The 22,193-nt window shown below is 42.9% G+C and overlaps 1 protein-coding gene and 1 long non-coding RNA gene across 4 annotated transcripts in view; both read right to left on the bottom strand.

Annotated features, from left to right (window-relative positions):
* Positions 1-9,702, bottom strand: part of LOC114596200 (uncharacterized) — a 99,568-nt gene extending 89,866 nt beyond the window's left edge. For 2 of the 3 annotated variants that reach the window (XR_003706461.2, XR_003706463.2), the window contains exon 1: positions 9,560-9,702. This is a non-coding gene — a long non-coding RNA (uncharacterized LOC114596200). Of the gene's footprint in view, positions 1-3,147; positions 3,206-9,559 lie in introns of all 3 variants that reach the window. The other variant, XR_013392621.1, reaches the window with a different exon arrangement.
* Positions 9,703-16,413: 6,711 nt separating this feature from the next.
* NR0B1 (nuclear receptor subfamily 0 group B member 1) lies at positions 16,414-20,720 on the bottom strand. The gene is made up of 2 exons (XM_028727451.2): positions 19,545-20,720; positions 16,414-17,618 (listed from the first exon to the last, which is right to left on the bottom strand). Exons 1-2 carry the CDS (start codon positions 20,272-20,274, stop codon positions 17,374-17,376), a joined length of 975 nt encoding a protein of 324 aa, XP_028583284.2. The 5' UTR covers positions 20,275-20,720; the 3' UTR covers positions 16,414-17,373.
* Between the last annotated feature and the right edge of the window lie 1,473 nt (positions 20,721-22,193).

Raw genomic sequence — 22,193 nt, 5'->3', positions numbered from 1 at the left:
AGCGCGTCTTCCCCACTGTCCTCGGACCTCCTCCGAAGCCTGGCGGGGGGGCGGAGAGACCTCCTCCCGCCGCCAGGCTTCGGAAGGCTGCTCTGAAGCCTGGCGGGGGGGGCGGAGGGAAATAAAGGGGGGAAAATTATTCCCCCACCGCCAGGCGTGGGGCTGGGGCGGGGGAAGCCCGAGCTTCCCCCTCCCCCAGAACGGGACCCAGAGCCATGCCGAAGCTGCGCGCAGCTTTGGCATCGCTCTGGGAGCTTGCGGGGCTGGGGGAGGAGGAAGCCCTCCGCCAGCCTCCAAACCATGTCGGGAGACAGCGGGATGGCGCGCTGTGCCTCTCCCGTTGTCCCCCGAGTTTGCGGGGCTGGCGATGGGGAGGAGCAGGCTTCTCCCCCCCACAGCCTTCTAGCCAAGTCGGGGGACAGCGGGAAGGGCGCGCTGCACCTCTCCCGTTGTCCCCCGAGTTTGCAGGGCTGGCGACAGGGAGGAGCAGGCTTCTTTCCCCCCCCCCCCCACAGCCTTCTAGCCAAGTCGGGGGACAGCGGGAAGGGCGCGCTGCGCCTCTCCCGTTGTCCCCCGAGTTTGCGGGGCTGGCGACGGGGAGGAGCAGGCTTCTCCCCCCCCCCACAGCCTTCTAGCCAAGTCGGGGGACAGCGGGAAGGGCGCGCTGCACCTCTCCCGCTGTCTGCCGAGTTTGCGGGGCTGGCGATGGGGAGGAGCAGGCTTCTCCCCCCCACCAGCCTTCTAGCCAAGTCGGGGGACAGCGGGAATGGCGCGCTGCACCTCTCCCACTGTCTCCCGAGTTTGCGGGGCTGGCGACAGGGAGGAGCAGGCTTCTCCCCCCCGCCAGCCTTCTAGCCAAGTCGGGGGACAACGGGAATGGCGCGCTGCGCCTCTCCCGCTGTCTCCCGAGTTTGCGGGGCTGGCGACGGGGAGGAGCAGGCTTCTCCCCCCTGCCAGCCTTCTAGCCAAGTCGGGGGACAGCAGGAATGGCGCGCTGCGCCTCTCCCGCTGTCTCCCGAGTTTGTGGGGCTGGCGACGGGGAGGAGCAGGCTTCTCCCCCCCGCCAGCCTTCTAGCCAAGTCGGGGGACAACGGGAATGGCGCTCTGCGTTTCTCCGCTGTCCCGGACGGCTTTCAAAAGCCTGCCTTCAAAAGCCGTCCGGGACAGCGGAGAAACGCGCTGCCTTTCTCCGCTCTCCCGGGAAGGCAGGCAGGGGGGAGCAAAGACTTTTGCCCCCCGCCGGCCTTCAGAAGAGGTCCAGGACCTCTTCTGAAGGCTGGCGGGGGGCAAAAGTCTTTGTCCCCCCTGCCTGCCTTCCCAGGGGCTTTTAAATCGCCCCGGACAGGGAGAAGTCCTCCGCTGTCCCGGGCGATTTTAAAATGCCGCCCGCCAGCATTTTAAGATCGCCGGACAGCGGAGAAGTCCTCCGCTGTCCCGGGGTTTTTTAAAATGCTGGGGGTGGGAAGAAAAGTCCTTGTTCCCCCCCCCCCAGCCTTCCGAAGAGGTCGGGGGACAGACAGTCCCCGGACCTGGTCTGAAGGCGGTTTCCATAGGAACGCATTAATTGATTTTCAATACATTCCTATGGGAAACCGTGCATCGCAAGACGAAAAACTCGCAAGACGAAGAGACTTGCGGAACGAATTAATTTCGTCTTGCGAGGCACCACTGTACTTTTTACTGTGTTGAAAAGTATTTGCTATTCCAAAACCTTCCAACATTCAGCTTATTTTGATGACCCTAAGTTCTAGTATGGTGAGACAATTCTTTATCCCTATTCATTTTCAACACACCATGCATTATTTTATACATCTCTATCATGACACTGCCCTCCTGTTTTTTTATAAACTAAGAAAACTGAAAAGATTGTAGCTTTCCACATAGGCGAGTTGCTCTGGCCCCTTGATCATTTTGGCTGTGCTTTTTCTGTACCTTTTTTCAGCTCTACAATATCCTTTTTCAGGTGCAGCAACCAGAACTGTACATAGTATTCCAAATGTGGACACACCATAAATTTGTATAAAGGCATTAGAATATTGGCTTTTTTTTATGATTCCCAACGTGGATTCCACTACAGCTTCCACACACTGGGCTGAACATTTTGTTCAAGCTATCCACTGTGACCCAAATTTTTCTTTCCTTGTCAGTAACCTCCAGTTCCAGTTACTGGTGTTCAGAAGCATGCCACCTCTGATACATAGTCAGCATGGCTAATAACCATTGATAGCCTTATCCTCCATAAATTTGTTTAAATCCCTTTTAAAGCCATACAAATTGATGGACATTACCATATCTTGTTGTTTAACAGTGTGCTGTGTGACTATTTCCTTTTGTCTGTCCTGACTCTTCCAACATTCAGCTTTATTGGGTGACATGCGGAGTAATACTTCTGGAGCTTCTACCACCCTGAACAATTTGATGTCATCAGCAAATTTGGCCACTTCACTGTTCACCCCTAACTATAGATCATTTTTTAATTAGTTAAAAGGCACAGATCCTAATACAGACCCTACTTCTTAGAACACTGTAAGAATTGCCTATTTGTTCCTACCGTCTGCTGCCAGCTTGTTAACCAAGTGAGAGCTGGACCATAAAGAAGGCTGATCACCGAAGAATTGATACTTTTGAATTATGGTGCTGGAGGAGACTCTTGAGAGTCTCATGGACTGCTAGAAGATCAAATCTATCCATTCTTAAGGAAAACAGCCCTGAGTGCTCACTGGAAGGACAGATCCTGAAGCTGAGGCTCCAATACTTTGGCCACCTCATGAGAAGAGAAGACTCCCTGGAAAAGACCCTGATGTTGGGAAAGATGGAGGGCACAAGGAGAAGGGGACAACAGAGGACGAGATGGTTGGACAGTGTTCTCGAAGCTACCAGCATGAGTTTGACCAAACTGTGGGAGGCAGTGGAAGACAGGAGTGCCTGGTGTGCTCTGGTCCATGGGGTCACGAAGAGTCAGACACGACTAAACAACTAAACAACAACATGAAGACCTGTCCTCTTATCCCATGACTGCTACATTTACTCAGTAGCCTTCAGTGAGGAACTTCTATCAAAAACTATTTGAAAGCCCAGTACATAATGTGTCCTGGATCACCTCAAACCATACTCTCAAAGAACTCTGAAAGGTTAGATAGGACTTACCTTTGCAGAAGCGTGTTGCAAACCACAAATAGCTGGAGCGGCCCATAGGAAACTGTATCTGTAAACCACAAAGGCTTTTATTTACAAAGCCTTTTATTGTACTCTTGAGTTTCACAAATCTAGCTTCGTTTCCCCCATCAGATATAAACAAAAGCAAAAGCAAAAGAAGCGAATAAAGTAAGTATTGTTCCTACTAAGATGGTAGAATTTCAGAATCTACTATTTCCTTGTCAGTGTGCCCTCCAATTGGACTTCCTAGCATGCCAAACACTCAATGGCTAAAGAATCAAACTGCTGCCCTGTCTGCTTAATTGTCCAGCTTTAGCCAGGCAAGAATCTTTATGTAGCTGGTTTTTCACAATGTAAACTGCCCAGCTAATTCAGCAGAAGGCTACCAAGCAACAGCGGGGGCTTCACTGAATAGCACAGTAAGAAACCCATTGAAAGTGCCCTTTGCTATTGACTACATATGCCCTTTCCTGTAGGTGGCTCCAAAGTAGTAGCTTTAGGAGCATACTGAAGAGGCGGTGAGTCTCAAGATAGCACTAAGGGACACTTTGGTAAGAGCCCTTCATTAATGAGTTCACGTGGAGCAAATGCCGTTTACAAAGTCTCGACTAAAATGAAGGCCTTGAACTGCCTGAGGCACTTTCTCTGAAGAGTCAGTGCAGGGAGGATGATCGCTTCAGAGTGTTACTAGTTCTCAAACACTGAGAAATAAGCATAGATCTATCACTTAGTGGGGAATATGCTATAAAAGCATGAATGGGGAGAGGGGGACGTGTTGCATCTTTCTTATAAGTGAAAAACCGAGAGGCTTGAACCACAATTAGAAGACAAAGATTTAAAGAGACCCAAAGGAAATTCATCCCCTTCATACCGGCAGCGGATCACATTGAATATTGCTGGTGTTAACACACCCCAAAAGCACCCTGGGCTGTTCTTTCAAAACCTCTAGGATTAAACACTGTTGGGGGTTCTAAATGGACCACTGTCTCTACCATGAGCTTAAAACACATTCAAAGCACTGTTTTACCTTCAAAGAATGGTTTGTTAATGGTTGTGGGGAATTGTAGCTCTGTTAAGGGAACACCACAGAACCCAGAATTCTCTGTGGGAAAGATTGTGCTTCCAATGTACTTTGAAAGGTATAGTGGGTACTCAGCCATAATTCTCAAGCCTGTAGTTACATCAGTGATTTTGGGTGAGATTCTGCTGGATTTCTTATCATGCTGGATAAAGGAAACTAGTAGATGAATGACAAGACGTGAAAATGGGAGGTTCTGTATGGTCGTAATTCACCATGTAGAGTAGTTCCAGTGTGAATGAATTTAAAGCAGTAATTCATCACATGTTAGCTTTGTCATATGACTCAGACATATGTCCTGCAACCTGCAGAGGTATCTTAGCAATGACCAGAGGAAGGGCCTCTTCAGTAGTGGTGTCCTTCCCAAGAAACCACCACTCCTCTAAATTGAGACAAGCACATAAAGTAACGTAATTTCAGCACTTGCTGAGAAACACTTTTATTCTTGGAGGCCTTTGCTAGCCATTAATACTAGTTAAATTCTACTAGTTACCTGCCAATGACAAGGTAGGTGCTATTTTATTCTGAATTTTATTGCATTTTTAGTTTAATTTTGACGTATGAAGGAGGTATATAAATATTGCACTATATAAAATAAATATGTCTGTCTGCAGTTCGTATGATTAGCATGAAAATAATTTTTCTAAGGAACTGTTACAAGCACACCAATCTATTAAATCTAATCTGTTTAGATTTCTATAGAACAAAAAATGTTCTCATTGGTCTTGTGGTAGAGCAAGAGGAATATATTCATATTTCCCCCCTCAATTGTCCAGCTAGAATCCTGGCCTTCAAAATATTACAAGTATTTCTTACATGCCATTTTTAAAAATAGTGTAATTTTTTTTAATCCCTCTTCCCTTAAACCTCAGGTGAAAGTGCTTAATAATTGTAAAGAGGAAGAGAAACACTGTGTATTCAAGTGAGGCTTTGATGAGGTGTTAATGAAATACCACACCAAGAAACAAAATAAAAAGTTAAGCTCCCTTGCGTCTGATTCTGCTCCTAGAGCAGGTGCCACATTCTTACTGGTTTGATACCCGACATCAAAGTGCCATTGAGACTCCCTCCAGAGGATAATGCTTCTGCTTGAGCCGATATGCTTAATAAGGCGTAACTAATTTCTTTCATGCCTTTTGATAACAGCAAACATGTATTCTCCAATTAAATATGCTTAGCATATTATAGAAGCTTGCATTGCAATTTGGGTGCTGTGCACCTCCATTTGAGTACCCCACCCCCACTGTAATGGAGCCCCATGTTTTGCCCCCATGGTGGCAGCATCAAGATGGGAAGCTGGTGGAGTTGCCAGCTGCTACTGTACCTTAGACTAAGCCAGGTGTTTTGCTAGTTCTTGGGAAAGAGATTGATGAGAAAGCACTTGACATCTGCATCTGGGCTGGAAAACCAAGTCCCAGCCACGCTGTGTAAAACATGACTTACCTCTCAGCTGAATACTAGGAAGAAAGAACATATGTAGCCAGCTCTGCAGCAACTGCAATGGCCGCCTATTAGGCAATTCTAGTTTGTGAGCCTTACCTTTACATCTCTAGCAGCACTTTAGGAACTATCTTTGCACTACAGGACCGGGCCCAGACATGGTGACTGAGGTGAAGGACAAGATGGCAGCCCCTCCCAATTTCACTGCTAGAAGCCAGTTGGAATGCTAATTTTATCTTCCTAAAACACTGGTGATGCAATAGCTTCCTCCATCACACCTGAAACAGCAGGCCAGATTAGCAGTCCAGGAGAAACCACTCAGCAACAGAAGGGAATAGCTGAGAGGCTCAGGATGAACACCTGAGGCTACTGCTGCTTCTGAGAATCTGATGCCTAAGCTGGTTGCTTCAGCATTCTGGCCCTGCTGCCTTGGATTCCTCTCCCACCATGCCAGCCCAGAACAGGGTGGTTCAGACCACACCTGGAATACTGTGTCCAGTTCTGGGTGCCACAATTTAAGAAGGATATGGACAAGCTGGATTGGATGTGTGCAGAGGAGGACAACCCAGATGATCAAGGGTCTAGAAGCCAAGCCTTATGAGGAATGGTTGACGGAGCTGAGTACATCTAGCCTGGGAAAGAGGAGACAGATTAGATGGTTGGACAGTGTCCTCAAAGCTACTAACATGAGTTTAACCAAACGCCAGGAGGCAGTGGAAGACAGGAGTGCCTGGCATGCTCTGGTCCATGGGGTCACGAAGAGTCGGACACGACTAAACGACTAAACAACAACAATCATATCATAAGGCCTGTCACATGGACAAGCTTGTTTTCTCCTGCCCTGGAGGGTAGGACTTGAACCAATGGCTTCAAGTTACAAGAAAGGAAATTCAAATTAAACAGGGAGCAGACACCCTCGGGAGATTATGGACTCTCCTTCATTGGAGGCTTTTAAGCAGAGGTTGGATGGCCATCTGTCATGGATGCTTTGGTTGAGATTCCTGCATTGCAGGGTTGCTTCCAACTCTACAGCTCTATGGTTCTATGAGTTGTCAGTAGGCAAATGACTGCAATTTTATCTCTTTTCTCCCTCTCCATTGCAAATATGCTTGAAATAAAAGCTTGAGCTCTTTGTGAAGGAAAAGGTCTGGAATAATTATAGTATTTAACTTCAGATATAAAGTGTCTACTTTGAGAATGCAGCAAACAAAAGAGATTAGCTGTTCTCATTCAGGATTCTTCTCTGAATGCTAATTTCCACTTGAACTGATGCTATAAAGGTGCTGGACTGTTTTGTTTTTTAAATTTAACAAGAATTAACTTGAAAAGCCTCATTCATATCAACTTTTTGTATTAAAAGAAAATATATCCAGAAGGAATGCCTAAGGATTATCAATCAGACAATCATATATATTGTAAGTGACTGATAAAACAGATCTGTCATTAAGATAAAGCAATTAGAGAATTAACTACCCATCATATCACTTCACCTTTCTGTCTGACAGTTCAGGAATCATTGCATCTTCTTTTTTTACATGTTTTTTGTAGTTTTTCCTGATGAAGAGCATTGTCTCAATGCATTGGGATTTCAATGCTTTGTGAATAAATGATTAATTAGATATGCCCATAACTAGATCCCCCCCCCGTCTACTGTTTTGCAGTTTTTAAACCTTTTTAATCTACCAAATATAAGTAAAGGAAAGTCATGGGATTCACCTAGCTGAACTAGAGCAAGTTAAAGTTTTCCTAATAGTGAACATTTGCAGAGAATCTAGCAATTAGAAGGCATATATATATTATCAATCAGACAATCATATATAGTGATGTATGGAACACATCACTATATATGTATGGAACTCCACACTATATATATATAGTGATGTATGGAAGTGAGAGCTGGACCATAAAGAAGGCTGATCGCCGAAGAATTGATGCTTTTGAATTATGGTGCTGGAGAAGACTCTTGAGAGTCCCATGGACTGCAAGAAGATCAAACGCATCCATTCTTAAGGAAATCAGCCCTGAGTGCTCACTGGAAGGACAGATCGTGAAGCTGAGGCTCCAGTACTTTGGCCACCTCATGAGAAGAGAAGACTCCCTGGAGAAGACCCTGATGCTGGGAAAGATGGAGGGCACAAGGAGAAGGGGGCGACAGAGGACGAGATGGTTGGATAGTGTTTTCGAGGTTACCAGCATGAGTCTGACCAAACTGCGGGAGGTAGTGGAGGACAGAGGTGCCTGGCGTGCTCTGGTCCATGGGGTCACGAAGAGTCGGACACGACTAAACGACTAAACAACAACAAATATATATATATATATATATATATATATATATATATATATATATATATGCAGGTTTTGGTGTCCTCGGGTGTCTTCCCGTGTAAAAGTTGGGGTGTCTAGGCGACGTTTCGACGAGGTCTCACTCGTCATCTTCAGGCTGGTGCTTTCGGCTTCTTGTTACTGGAACAAGAATATATATCTTCAGAGCTATGCTCTATACATATCCCAGATGTTTCAGATAAGACTAAATAATAGTTTGATTCTAAAGTTGTTTTCTTATAATTTTTCTGTGTTTAAATCAACTAAAATAAAATCAGAACAGCCCAAACATAGTGTGCCAAACAGCGCAGTTGGTAGAGCATGGGACTCTTAATCTCGGGGTCATGGGTTTGAGCAAAACGCTCCTGCATTGCAAGGGGTTGGACTAGATGACCCTCATGGTCCCTTCCAACTCCACAATTCTACGAAACTATGAATACAAATATTACACCATGATAATGAAACTCAGTGCCAGGCACTCCATGATATTCTATAAGTGGAAGGAAATGAGATCGGGATCTACCAGTAGCTCTCTGAGTAATTTGCAGTAGATTGGCAAAGATTTGGCAGCCCCATGCAATTTGCAATGCACACATACACACAGTTATCACTTTCTCAATTGTAATTAAAGGATTGCCACAGAAGCTTCTACAATTATGCATATAGTTTCAGACACTGCTTTTTTTCTTTTAAAAAAAATGTTTAGGGGTACTCTCGTTTTCCTACTCATATTGAAATACTACCCCTCCTCAATGAGGCAGAACTTAGATTCACAAAATGTTTAGGGGTATGTGTACCCCTGGGTCCCCCAGAAAAAAGCTCTGATTCCAGGGTAATCTATGCCTGTAAATATCAAGGACTGGGGAACCATAGTGGGAATGAGCGTAGCCAGGATGGGGGGGGGGGCAGAACCTATGTGATTGGTCAGTTAGTTATTTCTATTGATTTACTTGATCTGGGGGGCAACTGCCCCACTCACCCTTGGCTACGCCCATGGAAACACATCCTGCTATAGGGCTTCCCATAGGCTTTTGGTTAGCTCTTATGGGAAACAAAATGCTGGACTAGTGCTGGGCCTTTGGTCTGACCCAGTGGGCCTCTTGTTCCCTTGTGTTAAAATTATTTTTTGAGCAAGCTGAGGTTTTAACTTGGGTGGGTGCTCTTTTATCTGGAGGGTGGGGTTGTTTTAAATTGTTGTAAAATATCATATACTCATCAGGATTTTTGGATTTGTGGGCTGGAGTATTGTTTAGGGGCTTTCGTTGAGGAACATATAGTTTGTTAGTGTGTATACACATAAGCATTGTTAATTGTTTTGTTTATTTTTATTATGTATTTTGTGCTTCGTATATTGCAACTTTTGTGTTGTGAACCACCCTGAGACCTACAGGTGTGGGTGGTAGACAAATTGAATACATAATAAAAAATAAAATAATAATCTTACGTTTTCACTTGATGGTACAAGTAGATTATACACTCCCCTCAGCTGCAAAAAGCTCTTAGTACAGTAAACTCAGCTGCAATATGCCTCCCATTCAATTATAGTTAAAAGTGAATACTCACAATCCCAGCTCCCTCAGAGACGTCTGTACCAAAAATGCAGAACAGGGAGGCAAAAACAAACAAGTTGTTCCGGCTTTGGCAAGGACTTTCCCCATAACCGAACCTGCTCTGCTCCGCTCAGCACAACCTCCGACAGTGAATCAACGTGTGGAACTAAACCGAGAGAGTCGAGAAATCAGACGGGAGGAGGAAGTGCGTGACAAACAAACAGGAAAGACACAGAAGGGCAAGAGAAAGCTTGTTTATCTGGCAGAAATAAAAGATTTTGCTGACTCTGGACACTTCAGTAATAGCAAACTGTTTTTGAAAGGAATACCAGCAATGAAAAAAGGGGGTGGGCTTCTTGCTACTGAGTGCTGAACTTGTTTGTAGCAGCCTGCTTGTAGGAGTTGCTTACACATCTTGTGATTCTCTCCAAGTAGCTCATTGTGGAAATAGAACAACATGAAGGGCTAGTAGCGTCTGAACTACACAACACAGCCACAATTAAGTGTTTGACTGTTGCAGCCTGCTGCAATTTCTGTTGGCCCATGATTCCCCCATCCCAGAACCTAGGGAATAGTTTCACCCTCACCAAGCTACAGTTCCCACAAACTACAGTTCTCATGATTCTTTGAGAAAAATCATGTGCTTTAACAGTTCTTTGGGTGTACATGTGTGTGTGTGTATAGTGTGTGGATTTTACACACACACACACACACACACACACACACACATATATATACACACTACTATACTATACTATACTATACTATACTATACTATACTATACTATACTATATATGTATGCATGTATGTCTGTATGTGTATATATATATTGTGTGTGAGTGGATGTGCTACATGTGACACTTTTCTAGACATTACTGAAGCACATGAAGGGACATTTTGAGTTAGTGGCAGCTGTGGGTCCCCTTTAACACCTAGTTAGGCCAGCAGTTTGAAGAAATACCTGTGGAGCTCTTTGCAGTCTGCTTAGGATTTATTTGCAGTACTGCAGGAGTTACAGTTTTTTCTTCTAAATAAATCTTTTCTTTTTATTTGTCCCTTGGTTTTTGAAAAGCATTTGTGATCCAGAAGCCTGAAGTCCACTTGACACACATTGCAGAAGAGGATTGAATGTTGTGTCAGAAAACAGCATGAATTAAATAGGAGGTGCATTCATACATCTTTTTTTTTCTGTTTAAATTCCCTAGGAACGCATACTTATTGGAGAAAGCACACAATACAGTAAAATGCTGTAGACACGAGCAACAATGCAAAGGAAGATCAGTTGCTAATACGTACTAGTGACTAGATGTACTAGTTGCTCATAAATACTTTCCATATCACTGTCATTTAATTACACAAACAAAATTCTACCTTGCTGTAATCATCATGCCTCCTATTTGGTAAAGTGTACTGGGCACCAGAATGGAAGAAGGAACCAGAATGGGATGGGGTAGCAGAAAGAATGAACCCTGCAGTATGCTGGAGAATCATTATTATTATTAAATATATAATAAACTTGCTTGTGTGTTGCATGTGAGTGCAGATGTTGCTTGTCACTGTCAACACTGGATTGCTTTTGTCAGGAGCTGCTGGGGTCTGTGGACAGCAGTCCCATGTCATAAACCACTAAGTTCTGTGACCTGGTGAAGGACAGATAATAAATGTAATAATAATAGCAACAACAACAACAACTTCAGGTGGGAGCTTCTCAAGTCCTGGACTGACCCTGTCCACACCAGTTGGCCACTGGCTCCTCCTAGACTGGAAGTAGTACAAGAGGATTGCAGTTAATCCTTCCTTGAGCAACAAAGTTGTCCTCTGATGTGTTCCTTGGTTGCTTTTCAGGCCTAACTTCTGGCTTGCTCCTGCTTCCTAGTTTGTCCTTTGGTTCTTAGTTCCTCTTCATTCCTGACTACTGGCTTGTCCCAGGGCTCCCAGTTCCCATCTCATCTCAAACCTGCTACCCATCACTCAGCTTGGACAGCTGCTACCAAAGTGCTTAGGTTCAGGGGCCCCTCTGTGTTCTTATTTATTATTTAAATAATAAAGACACAGTATTGTAAGGTAGCGGGGGGGGGGGGTTGTTTATGAGCTCCATTCAGCTTTATGGTGCTTTTGTCTCAGATACACAAACAACAGCCAAATTATGTGTGTACCAGGATATGCCTCTACATATACTTTGTGGCATGAAGATTTATTCTCCAGGAGTTTGGCAGAACTCAAAATCTCACTTGGATGAATTAATGTTAAAAAAACCATGTAAGGAAGAGTTTGTTTACCTTGCTGTTTATTTTTAAGATTTGTCATGTTCTGTAAGGACAGTACCTGGTAGCTATTCTCATAACTAATCCATTTTATATTTTAATTCCATATGAATTTTTATAATAAGGTAATGTGTAATCTTACAGTGTAATTTTTCTGCAGCAAATATATTTCTCCAATTATCACCTAACGCTTTGGGTGGCATGTTAAATGTAAGCATTTTTCACATGAGGTTTCTTGAAAAATGTTAAAACATTAACTGCAATACCAAGAAAATCCACTAGATGAAGTACTCCCATCCTCAGATGCATAGAATAATTGGTGCAGTTGTATTCATGTTTTAGTTACTATGTTTAGCTTCTTAGTTATATAGCTATTGTAAAATCACAGCAACACCTTGGGAATCATATTTGAAACTACATTCTTCTGCATTTAAGATATGTTAACCGATCTACATCTCATAGGTTTAACAGAAATCTGAAAGCCAATGAAAAAGCTTCCTGAACATATAAGCTACTTTGTTTATTTATTTTTAAGCAGATGGCAAGACACAAAAAGCCTTTTCTATAAAAATTACTCCCCTTTTTAACTATCTCAAATTTATTTACAGAAAATAAATGTCAAGCTTCTACTGTGAATAACTTTGTGATTAGAAAAGGAGGACACTGGTATTATGTTAGTTTCAACCTTGACAGCCACTGTTTGGAAGAATGTACAACAGCTGTTTTCTAACAAAGGCTATAGAGGCTAGGATTGTTAAATAACATGTGAAGATGTTACCTTTAGCTTGAAAGGCCTAAAATGTACTCTGGAAACACTATTTGGAAATCAACATTTTTCAGTATACACCTACTAAAAGGTGTCTGCCAAAGTATAGATACTAAGAGTATGAAGACACAGTACCACAGTGGCCAAAGTATTGCCGCATGCCATCATCCAGTACCACCCTGGTAGACCCTGCCCCCTGCTTACCAGATGTTGTGCAGAGGCTGGCAGCAATGGCAGGGATAGGTGGGGGTGCTGAAAGCAACATAGCACTAGCCACTCTGTATCTCAGTGTTGTGAAAAAAAGTACCAAGTGGGGCGATTACTGCCACTGCCATCATAAGAGCACTGCTGGATCAGATCAAATGCTGGGCAGCATTCTGCTCTCACAGGCTGCTAGCATGTGAACCCCAGGGGGTTGGCCCAAGGGTTAGCCATCTCTGATGTATAGGACCTTTCCCACATTATTTGGTGGGAAATAAGAGGCCATAGCTTTCAGAATTTGAGCTCATGAGTCAGAAGACAGTGTGGGAGACAGAAACTAGAAAGAATTGAAAAGGAGCCAGAATGAATCAGAAGGAAGCAGGGTTTACTTATCAGATATCCCAGGCATTTCTGTTTTGACATTTCAGAACTGATGTTAGAGAAAAGCAAATTTGTCCTTGGGCTGGGTTATTTTTCCAAATCTATCTATGTCATCCTTTTACACAATTAGTTTTATGGGATGCTTTATATGTAGTTTGGAATTATACATGAAGGCTGCAAACTTAAACATACTTACCTAGAAATAAATTCCATTGAATTCAGTGGACTTGCTTCTGAATATACGTGCCTAGCACTGGGCTGCACTGGTGGTATTTCTGGGTGAGTTAGCTGTTTGTACAATCTGGCATTTTTAATAACACATCATTTGAGGAAGTTCCCTGGACTTTCTTTAATTATTATTTACAGGTAGCATCTTATCTGATTGTAGTGGTTTTAAAAAATCAACTGGAGTTTATTTGAAACTGCTAGCAATTTATGAACATGCTTACTTGGTGCATGTCACAGAGAGTGAATGAAGTCAGTCTGTGTGTGGTAAATTGGTCAAAGTTATGTCCACTTGGTTTTTATGGGCAGAAGCAGGATCAGTCTGAGGGATGTAGGGATGGCATGGTGGTCTACCAGGATTCTATTGCCCTGACCAGTCCATTCACCTTGTGCCATGTTGTGAGTGTGGTTTTCTGAAATTACAGTAAGTGCTTAGAACAGGATAGGGATTCTGTTAGCATAGCATCTGTCCCATTTTTCAACAGTCTCCATGCATGAGGTAGCTTAGTGGTTTGGGTAGGGGGTGTTGGAGTTCTCCCAAACTAGTTGTCACATAATTTTCATAAGTAACAGCCTAACTACATGTGATGCTAAATGCATAGTTGGCAATCACATCGGTGGTTTTTGCTTATTTAATGAAGATGGAGCCAATTTTCATAAGGCTCCCAGCATGCAGGGAAAGGAGTTACAGTGGTACCTCGGGTTAAGTACTTAATTTGTTCCGGAGGTCCGTTCTTAACCTGAAACTGTTCTTAACCTGAAGCACCACTTTAGCTAATGGGGCCTCCTGCTGCTGCCGTGCTGCCGGAGCATGATTTCTGTTCTCATCCTGAAGCAAAGTTCTTAACCTGAGGTAATATTTCTGGGCTAGTCTGTAACCTGAAGCGTATGTAACCTGAGGTACCACTGTACTGTATATTCCTTCCAAGCCAAACAAATTAAATGTCAGTGGGTGCTTTCCCCTCACCCAGAACCCATAGCTAATTGCAGCATGGGTCAGGGGAATTTTCATGAGGACTGCAACAAGGGAGGGAAGTGTTACTATTTTAAAAGACAAACTATGTGCTGTATTGCATTAATCTTGCTTTAGTAAGAATTAGATTTTAAAGTGAACTTTTGTTACAAGCTGCATGGATTTCTACTATTTGTTAGATTTGAGCGTATAGAGTGTATTTTATATTTAATAATGGTATTACTGTAGTGCATTGCATCTTTTATACCAGAGCTTCATGAGACAATGGACTCAGCCCAGAGATAATTGAATTCATCTAGGGCAAAGATGAAAAGAACCACTTGACGAGTGCCCTGTATCCATGGCAAGTTTGGGCTTGAGTTTCTTTAACAAACAGCCTAAGCGTGCACACACCAACTGCAATACTGTTTGTGATATATGGGCTCTGCCATTCAAAAGGAAAAAGGTAATATCCAAGCCCTTGAGCATACCTGTTTGGATCGCAGCCAACCGTACAGTGGCATCTGCACTGCAATATGTTTATAGCACTAATGAGAAAAGTGTATATTGAATATCATGTCAATTTGCAGCGACCATATGCTGCATGTATGGTTCATAGCCCAGCATCAGGAACCATGAACACAACTCTGTTTAGGAGGCATAGAGCACTACCCTACTGTGTGCAGATTCCAGTTTCACAGAGTAGCCGACAGTACAAACCCATATATGTCTATTCCAGAGTAAGCTCATTATATTTCAGACTTCCAGATAAGTGTGTGTAGGGTCCCAATCTGTGTGTAAGTCATCTTATACTCATTAGTTTCTGTTATAGGACAGAGGTGAATGTGTCTCCCCATCTCCCCCTTTGTAACCCATCAATGCCGGGGTTATAATTCCTATTTATTGTATTATAAAATGTTGCATGCCACTTTCTTGCTGGAATGGTAAATTATAAGAGCAAGTTATCAACATATGCATATTACAGTGTTCTATGTGCTAGCTGGGAGGAACTTTGTCCAGGTTTCAGGATGTCTAATTAACAGCAACATAATATGGGGCAGATGGGTCTTATCAACCTGGGAAAGTAGCCCATCTGCCTTAAGAGATGTCTTTGGGAAAAGAAAAGGCTAAGGAGTAAACCCTACACAAATCCAGAGTTAGACCCTAACCCTAACCCTAAATTTAATAAGAAAACCTATGTTCATTACAGGGACATTTACCTAACCTTTGTGCATTTGTATGCAATTAAAAAAACTTTCATCAATGCCTGTCAAACTTGTGAGATATTTATCAGTCTTCCTCGTGCTCAATCACCCCGATCTCAAGCTGTCAGCAAACATTTTATTTCCCTGGTTGTATGTTACACACCCATGGCTGATGGAGAGCATTTGGTTTCAGGAGTCACATATTCTGCAGGTCTGCAGTACATATTCTAGTGGTTTTCTATTATTATCACACCTACACAAATGTATCTAGTTACAAAATTTAGTCATTTTGCATTCTTTCTTCCTTTCTGTTCCAAACAGAAACTTTAGTCCTTTTCTAAAACTACTCAGTAGATTTGGATGCAGCACAGAACAGCAATATGCAGCATGTATCTATGTGGTGTTAACAATATTGAAAATGACACTTGTCCATTAATGTAAGGTTTTAAATTTAATGTTGTGAATTTTCTTCACCCTGAGTGAAGAAGATGCACAACTTCTCAGCTCTCTCACTGTCCCATTATTTACAACAATAAATAATGTGACATAACTATAGCAGTATTTTTAACGCATTATTTGTTCCCTATCCATTAATTACTGCATCTAGCTTATAGTGACTTTACTCTGGTGTATTTATAGGAAGTACAAATGTAGTTTGGAAACCTGGCAAAAGGTTCACCAATTACCGGTATATGATCAAGTTTTGTGTTGGAAGGTGACTGCACCATGTAAACTGACATAGAATTAAGGAAATTTGTTTGCAAACAGAAACAGCATGTGATGTTTTTAAGACAAAATAAGAGAAGTGCATAAATATTCTAATCCTTGCAACAATGATTCAACTTTTAGATTAACGCCACTGATTTCAAGGATGCTTTTGTCCACAAGTTTATGATAAATGACTCAGCCTATGTAGACAAGATGCAAGAAAAAAATAAATTGTTTGCATTAATTTACAATTCTTACAACTTTGTTACAATTTAATGTGTTTACAGGATAGAGTTGGTTCCAGCTTGAAACATACATGGTACTCAATCTCTTGCAGCCAACACTTACATATCAGGCTTTTTTTCCAGTCTACATAAATGCAAACAGTATGTCTTTAAAATAACTTGTGTAGTGAAAACAATCTTCTTCACCCATTGACCTGATCCAAACACTGCTCTTGGGAGTCCAACTTCTCCTGATATAATAAAGTCTATCCAAAGTCCCTTAAGTAAAAAAATTATGAAATAACTTGTCAGGATAAATATGAAAAGATAGAACATTACACCATATTTGGTCTTGCATGCGTTCCAAGAATATAGGATCATAACAATGAATGACATAACGGAAAAGAGAGACTTCCTATTTTGAACACAATACACAGATCTGTCTAAGTTTCAGTTAAAAATATACCAAAGAATATTCACTCTGCTTTGGAAACTAAACTGAAATCCTATGCACACTTACCTGGGAATAAGTTCCACTGACTATATAGTGGGACTTAGTTCAAGTAAACATGTATAGTTGCACTCTTTGTGGCTTAAATCCTATGCACACTTGCCCAGAGTAGGCTCCACTGAACACAATGGGGCTTACTTAGAAGTAGCATGCATTGGATTACACAGTTCTTTCTTTTTTTAAGGGCTGCAATATGTTGCTGGAACTTTTCAAGGTATGAGTATTTAATAAAAGCTAAGAGCACTCAAATAATATTTTATTACTGAATACAAAAATACTATCTATGTAAAAACAATAAGTTAGTTTATTTTACAATACTTTACACTACTCTGTTGTGGGACATTTCATGTTGGATTGCTCAATTATGTAGTTATAATTCACACATGGCTTCATAATTTTGCACAAAGCATCTCCAACAGCATGTCATCCATATTCACTGTTCCAATGATAGGCCTAAAGAAAAGTTCAGAAATAACATTAGCATTAATAGATCCAAGCATAGACAGAGCTGCATTCAGTTTGGCAAATCTAGTCTGGTCCCCTCTGTGAATCATTCTGACATGTTCATTTAGGGCTTGCTGTGCTTCTTGCTGCAGTCCCTGGATGTACTGTACACACTGCAGCCCAGGCAGATCTAGAAGGGTAAAAAGAAAACACATGAACATTAAGTCCTCTCTTCATAATACCTTTTTATCTGCAATATACGCAATTGGAAGTGACTTACTCCATTGTGCAAAATGGCTGGAAAGTAATCGGAATCAACGGAGAACAAAAAAGTACTTCACTGAACTTTTAGTAGCAAGACAAGTCTGATAGTCATCATACCACTATAAGAATATAAACACAATACATGAACCATGTGTTGTGAAGTGTACAACTCTATTTCTTTTTACAAAATGGAATTTTTCATGCTCATTTCAGGGAACAGAGGACACGCCCACCCACTACTAAGAACAAATGATACTTTCTACAAAATTTATTAACTTCTCTAACAAATATGTTTAAACCTATCAGTTATAAAACTCACCAATCTACTTTTAGAAATAAAAATGTCCACAAATTGACAAAGATAGCATGGGAGGGAAAGAAGGCTGGCCCACAACCTGTTGACAGCCAGTATCATTCATATTAAAATGTGCATTGCGGACAGCCATACTTCCAAGGTTCTACAATGCAAATAAAAAAGCTCTGAATGTAATGTAAATATTTTCTAATGCCTTAAGGCAGCATCTCTGGTTCTGACTTCTTAAACCATTTTTAAAATGTGCTTAATTCATTTGACCCTTTTATAATTACCAATAATTTCCTTTCTTTCTCCTTTCTTCTACATTGCTATTTATTTAGTATAAATTATTACATGTTAATTATTAGTATCCACTAGATGTGTTAGTTTAATGGTCAAAGTAGCAATTTCCCCTGAAAATAACTTTTTAGAACGTTTCAAAATGAGGTAGTTGAACATGTTTCCTTACAATTCAGTACAATCATTCAGTCCCTAAGTGAATCTATATATTTAATACACAATAAAATACCCTCTACCCTTAAACACCACAGTACTTGATCAGAGCACAGGGAGTTTCTAGACAAGAAAAACTTTGCTCATGAGGGTCTTTCAGAATCCCTGTTTTATAAGAGAGTCTGAAGAAGAGAAAGAGAGATGACAAAATGAAGATACGTATTCTTAGCTTTGCAGCCCAGCATTAAACAGGTTTATCCAGAAAAAAAGCTCCATGTGTGGTCTGTTTTTCTGAACATAAAACTGGATGCTGTTCAGCCAGGCTAAGCAACAGGAAACTAAAAGAGCACATGGAAACTGTTTTTATTCTCTCTCCCCCAAAAGCCGAGCCTACTAGTATGCTTTATTGCACTTTTGTTACTCTCCGAAGATATTACATAGCCCATGTTTTAGGGGAAATTTCCCTGAGCAGAACAGGTAGAGAGAGTTCAGACCCTTTCCCCTTTCTTGTCAAGTCTGCCTGTCGCTAGCGCAATGAAAACCCTCGAAGACCACGGTTCCCAACGTGGAGCAGGGGGGCAATTTGATTTGTAAGGGAGGCAATTCAAGAACAAGTTATTAACAGTTAATGGCCTTTTAGTCTTCCTCCACTTGAATAGTTTACTTTTTGAATAATACGAATCATATGTCACCGGGGGGGGGTGGATCATCAGGATCTTAGAGATGCTGAGGTGGAGCATGGCCAGAAAAAGGTTGGGAACCACTGCTCTTAAGACTTTCCAGAGTCTCAGCAAAACAAAACTTGAGTTGCCTTCACGCTAATTCACCTTCTGATGTTATGGTCAGGTAAGGCATTTATTTTTCTAGCTTTAGAAGTAAAGGCACGAAGGCAGGACACCTATTCCCCCCCCCAAAAAAATCAGGCTTTTTAAACAGAGCTTCTGTAGCTACTTGGCAGGAGGAAACCAGCTGAAGAAATCCAACAGGTGGTGCCTGTGCTAACATGGCAGGGCGGGGGGGGGGGGTAGGAAGAGAAGCTAGCCGTGACCCATGCCTCGCCCCCAACTCCCCGCGTTCCTTTCCCGCCAAATTCCCCGCGCTTACCCGGATTGAAGAGCACCGTCCCCTTGAGGTAGGCGTACTCCTTGGTGGTAATGTCTAGGCTCCAGCACTTGCCCAGGAAGCTTTGGATGGCTTCGATCTCCTCTGCCGACAGGAGCTTCGGGCTGCTGCTGCTGCTGCTGCTGCTGCTGCCGCCACAGGTCGCCGCCGCCAGCTTCTCCTGGGTCTTGTGCAGCAGCAGGAAATGGTGCTGCGGCTGCCGCCGTTGCCGGTGCTGCAGCTGCTGTTGCTGCTGCTGCCTCTGCTCTTCGGCCCGCTTCTCGGTCAAGATCCTTTGCAGCATGCTGGGCTCGGTGGTCTCCACCGTCTCGAAGTGCACGCGGTCCTGGGCCAGCCCCAGCACCAGCAGCGGAGCCCAGGAGCTGCGCACCAGCACCAGCTGCTCGTCCAGGGGCAGCTCCTGGAAGCTGGGCACGTTCTTGACGAAGCGCAGCGTCTTCACCAGCACCGCCGAAGCCGCCTTGCACGCCACCTGCGGGCTCTGCAGAGCCACGCGCTTCTGCGAGCCGCACGAGCAGCCGGGACACGCCGCGTGCCCGCCCGGACTAAGCGGTGGAGGAGGCGGCGGCGGTGGAGGAGGCGGCGGTTGCTCGCTTCCCGCCTGCCGCCGCTGCTGCTGCTGCCGCTGCTCCTCGCTTTTCAGGATATTGTAGAGGATGCTGCTCTGCCGCCGGCTGCCCGTGCAGCAGCGGCATCTTTCCACGCACGCCATGGCTCCAAAGGGAGGCGGCTGGAGAAAGAGGGCTGGAAAGAGCGGGAAAAGCTCGCCGCTTCCGCCCCTCAGCCGAGCGGAGTGCTCGCCCTCGGCTCGGCCCTTAACTTTATAGCGGGCGGGCAGCTAGAGTTCAACGGCGCAGACGCTCCTGAGTCGCTGAGGGAGGGAAGAGGCGAGGGTTGGGTGGGAGCGGAGCCAAGTCCCGGCGCCAACTCCACCTTCTCCCGCTCTCCTCCTCCCGGCTACACAGCGGAAGCGCGAGGCTCTGAGGCGCTCGCCTTTGTGCTCCCTTCGTCAATGTGGCCCCGCCGTCTCCTGAGGCGCAATATTTACGGGCGGCATTGCGTTGCCTTGCTTTCGTTTCCTTCCTCCTCTTTCTTTAGACTCGGCTTCAAGGGCAGGGCAAAAGTAATGCCCATATTTATATATTGCCATGTCTTCGCCACCCCATTCCCTCTTTCGATGGAGGGCTCGGGGAAAGCGAGGAGGTTCTTTGCAAACAGCCAAATAATTGCAGAGCAAAGTTCAAGGAGTTAAATTGCCTGCGAGTGGAGAGTCTCTGCAATGATCTAATAAAGCGCCCTGGGTTTTATGGAGACTCATCAAAGGAATATTTCCTTCTAAGAAATCCAGGTGTTAGAGAACATTCTCTAAACTATTTTTTTAAAGCTTAATTTCAAACCACTTTTGCTTCCACGTTATTGTTGGTGATTAAAAAGCAGGCACACGCTAGTAATTTGGTTTTCTTTCTTACTATATATTTTGTAAGTTCCTTGCTGGATATATGAATATCGTATACTGCAGTGCAAGCAAATATATATTATAATATTAAGGAAAAGAATATGCCTGTGGCACTGCCTTTTTCTTAATCACAAGATTACAAATCTGCGGGGTTATTAGCTCTGTGTTATTAGTTATCTATGTTATTAGCTCTGAATTGGCATTGCTGGTATTTTTATTTTATGCTACCTATTCTAACTTTAAAATCCATAATAAGTTTAATTTTAAAGGTGGTGCTAGAGGTCATTCCTGGATATGTGTATCTAAAATAGCAGTGCATTCCACAAACCAGCTAAGCCACAAAGTATTTACACCAAAGCCAGTTCTTCATCAAAAACAGGAACAATGTGACTGAAATTCCTGAGGCCTCTTCCTGTCCAACACCACCAAGATATACTTATAGATGCAGCCCTCCCCCAAAAAACCATACACACAGACACCTACATACCAAATCCAGCTCAGAATCCTGCAGAGCAGAAGTCTTGGCAACTCTAGATCATTACAGTTATAACATCTCTCTCCACAGGCATCTATTACTTCACTTTCTTTTCTCATCTTTTATCTTTTTCTTGATTACTCTTCTCTATGCCTCCTCATCTTCTTTGAAGTTCTTTTTATACTTTCTCTTAATTAAATTAATTGTAAATCAGGTGATAACGAATGAATGTAAAATACAAAAAGGAACTAGGCAAGGGTGCCCGCTATCACCGCTATTTATCCTGGTTCTGGAAGTACTTGCAAGAAATATAAGAGCGAATAAAGAGATTAAAGGGATAAAAACTGGAAAAAATGAATTTAAGTTGAAAGCCTTCACTGATGATCTAGTAATTACCATAGAAGATCCAAAAAACTCTCTCCCTAGAGTAATAGAGAAAATCCAAGAACTTGGGGAAGTGTCAGGATTCAAATTAAATAGAAATAAAACCAAGTTATTAGTTAAAAATTTAAAAGAAGAATAGAAAAATGATTTAGTGCAAAGTATTGAGATAGAAATCCATAAAATGTAAAATATTTAGGGATATGGTTAACAGCAAGAAATATAAATGTGTATAAAGACAAATATGAAAAAGTATGGTCAGAGATAAAATGGAATTTAGAAATATGGAGTAGAATGAACCTTTCCCTACTAGGAAGAA

This window comes from Podarcis muralis, chromosome 4, assembly GCF_964188315.1.
Source record: "Podarcis muralis chromosome 4, rPodMur119.hap1.1, whole genome shotgun sequence".
NCBI classification, from domain to species: Eukaryota; Metazoa; Chordata; class Lepidosauria; order Squamata; family Lacertidae; genus Podarcis; species Podarcis muralis.
This window is presented reverse-complemented; position numbering and strand designations above follow the sequence as displayed.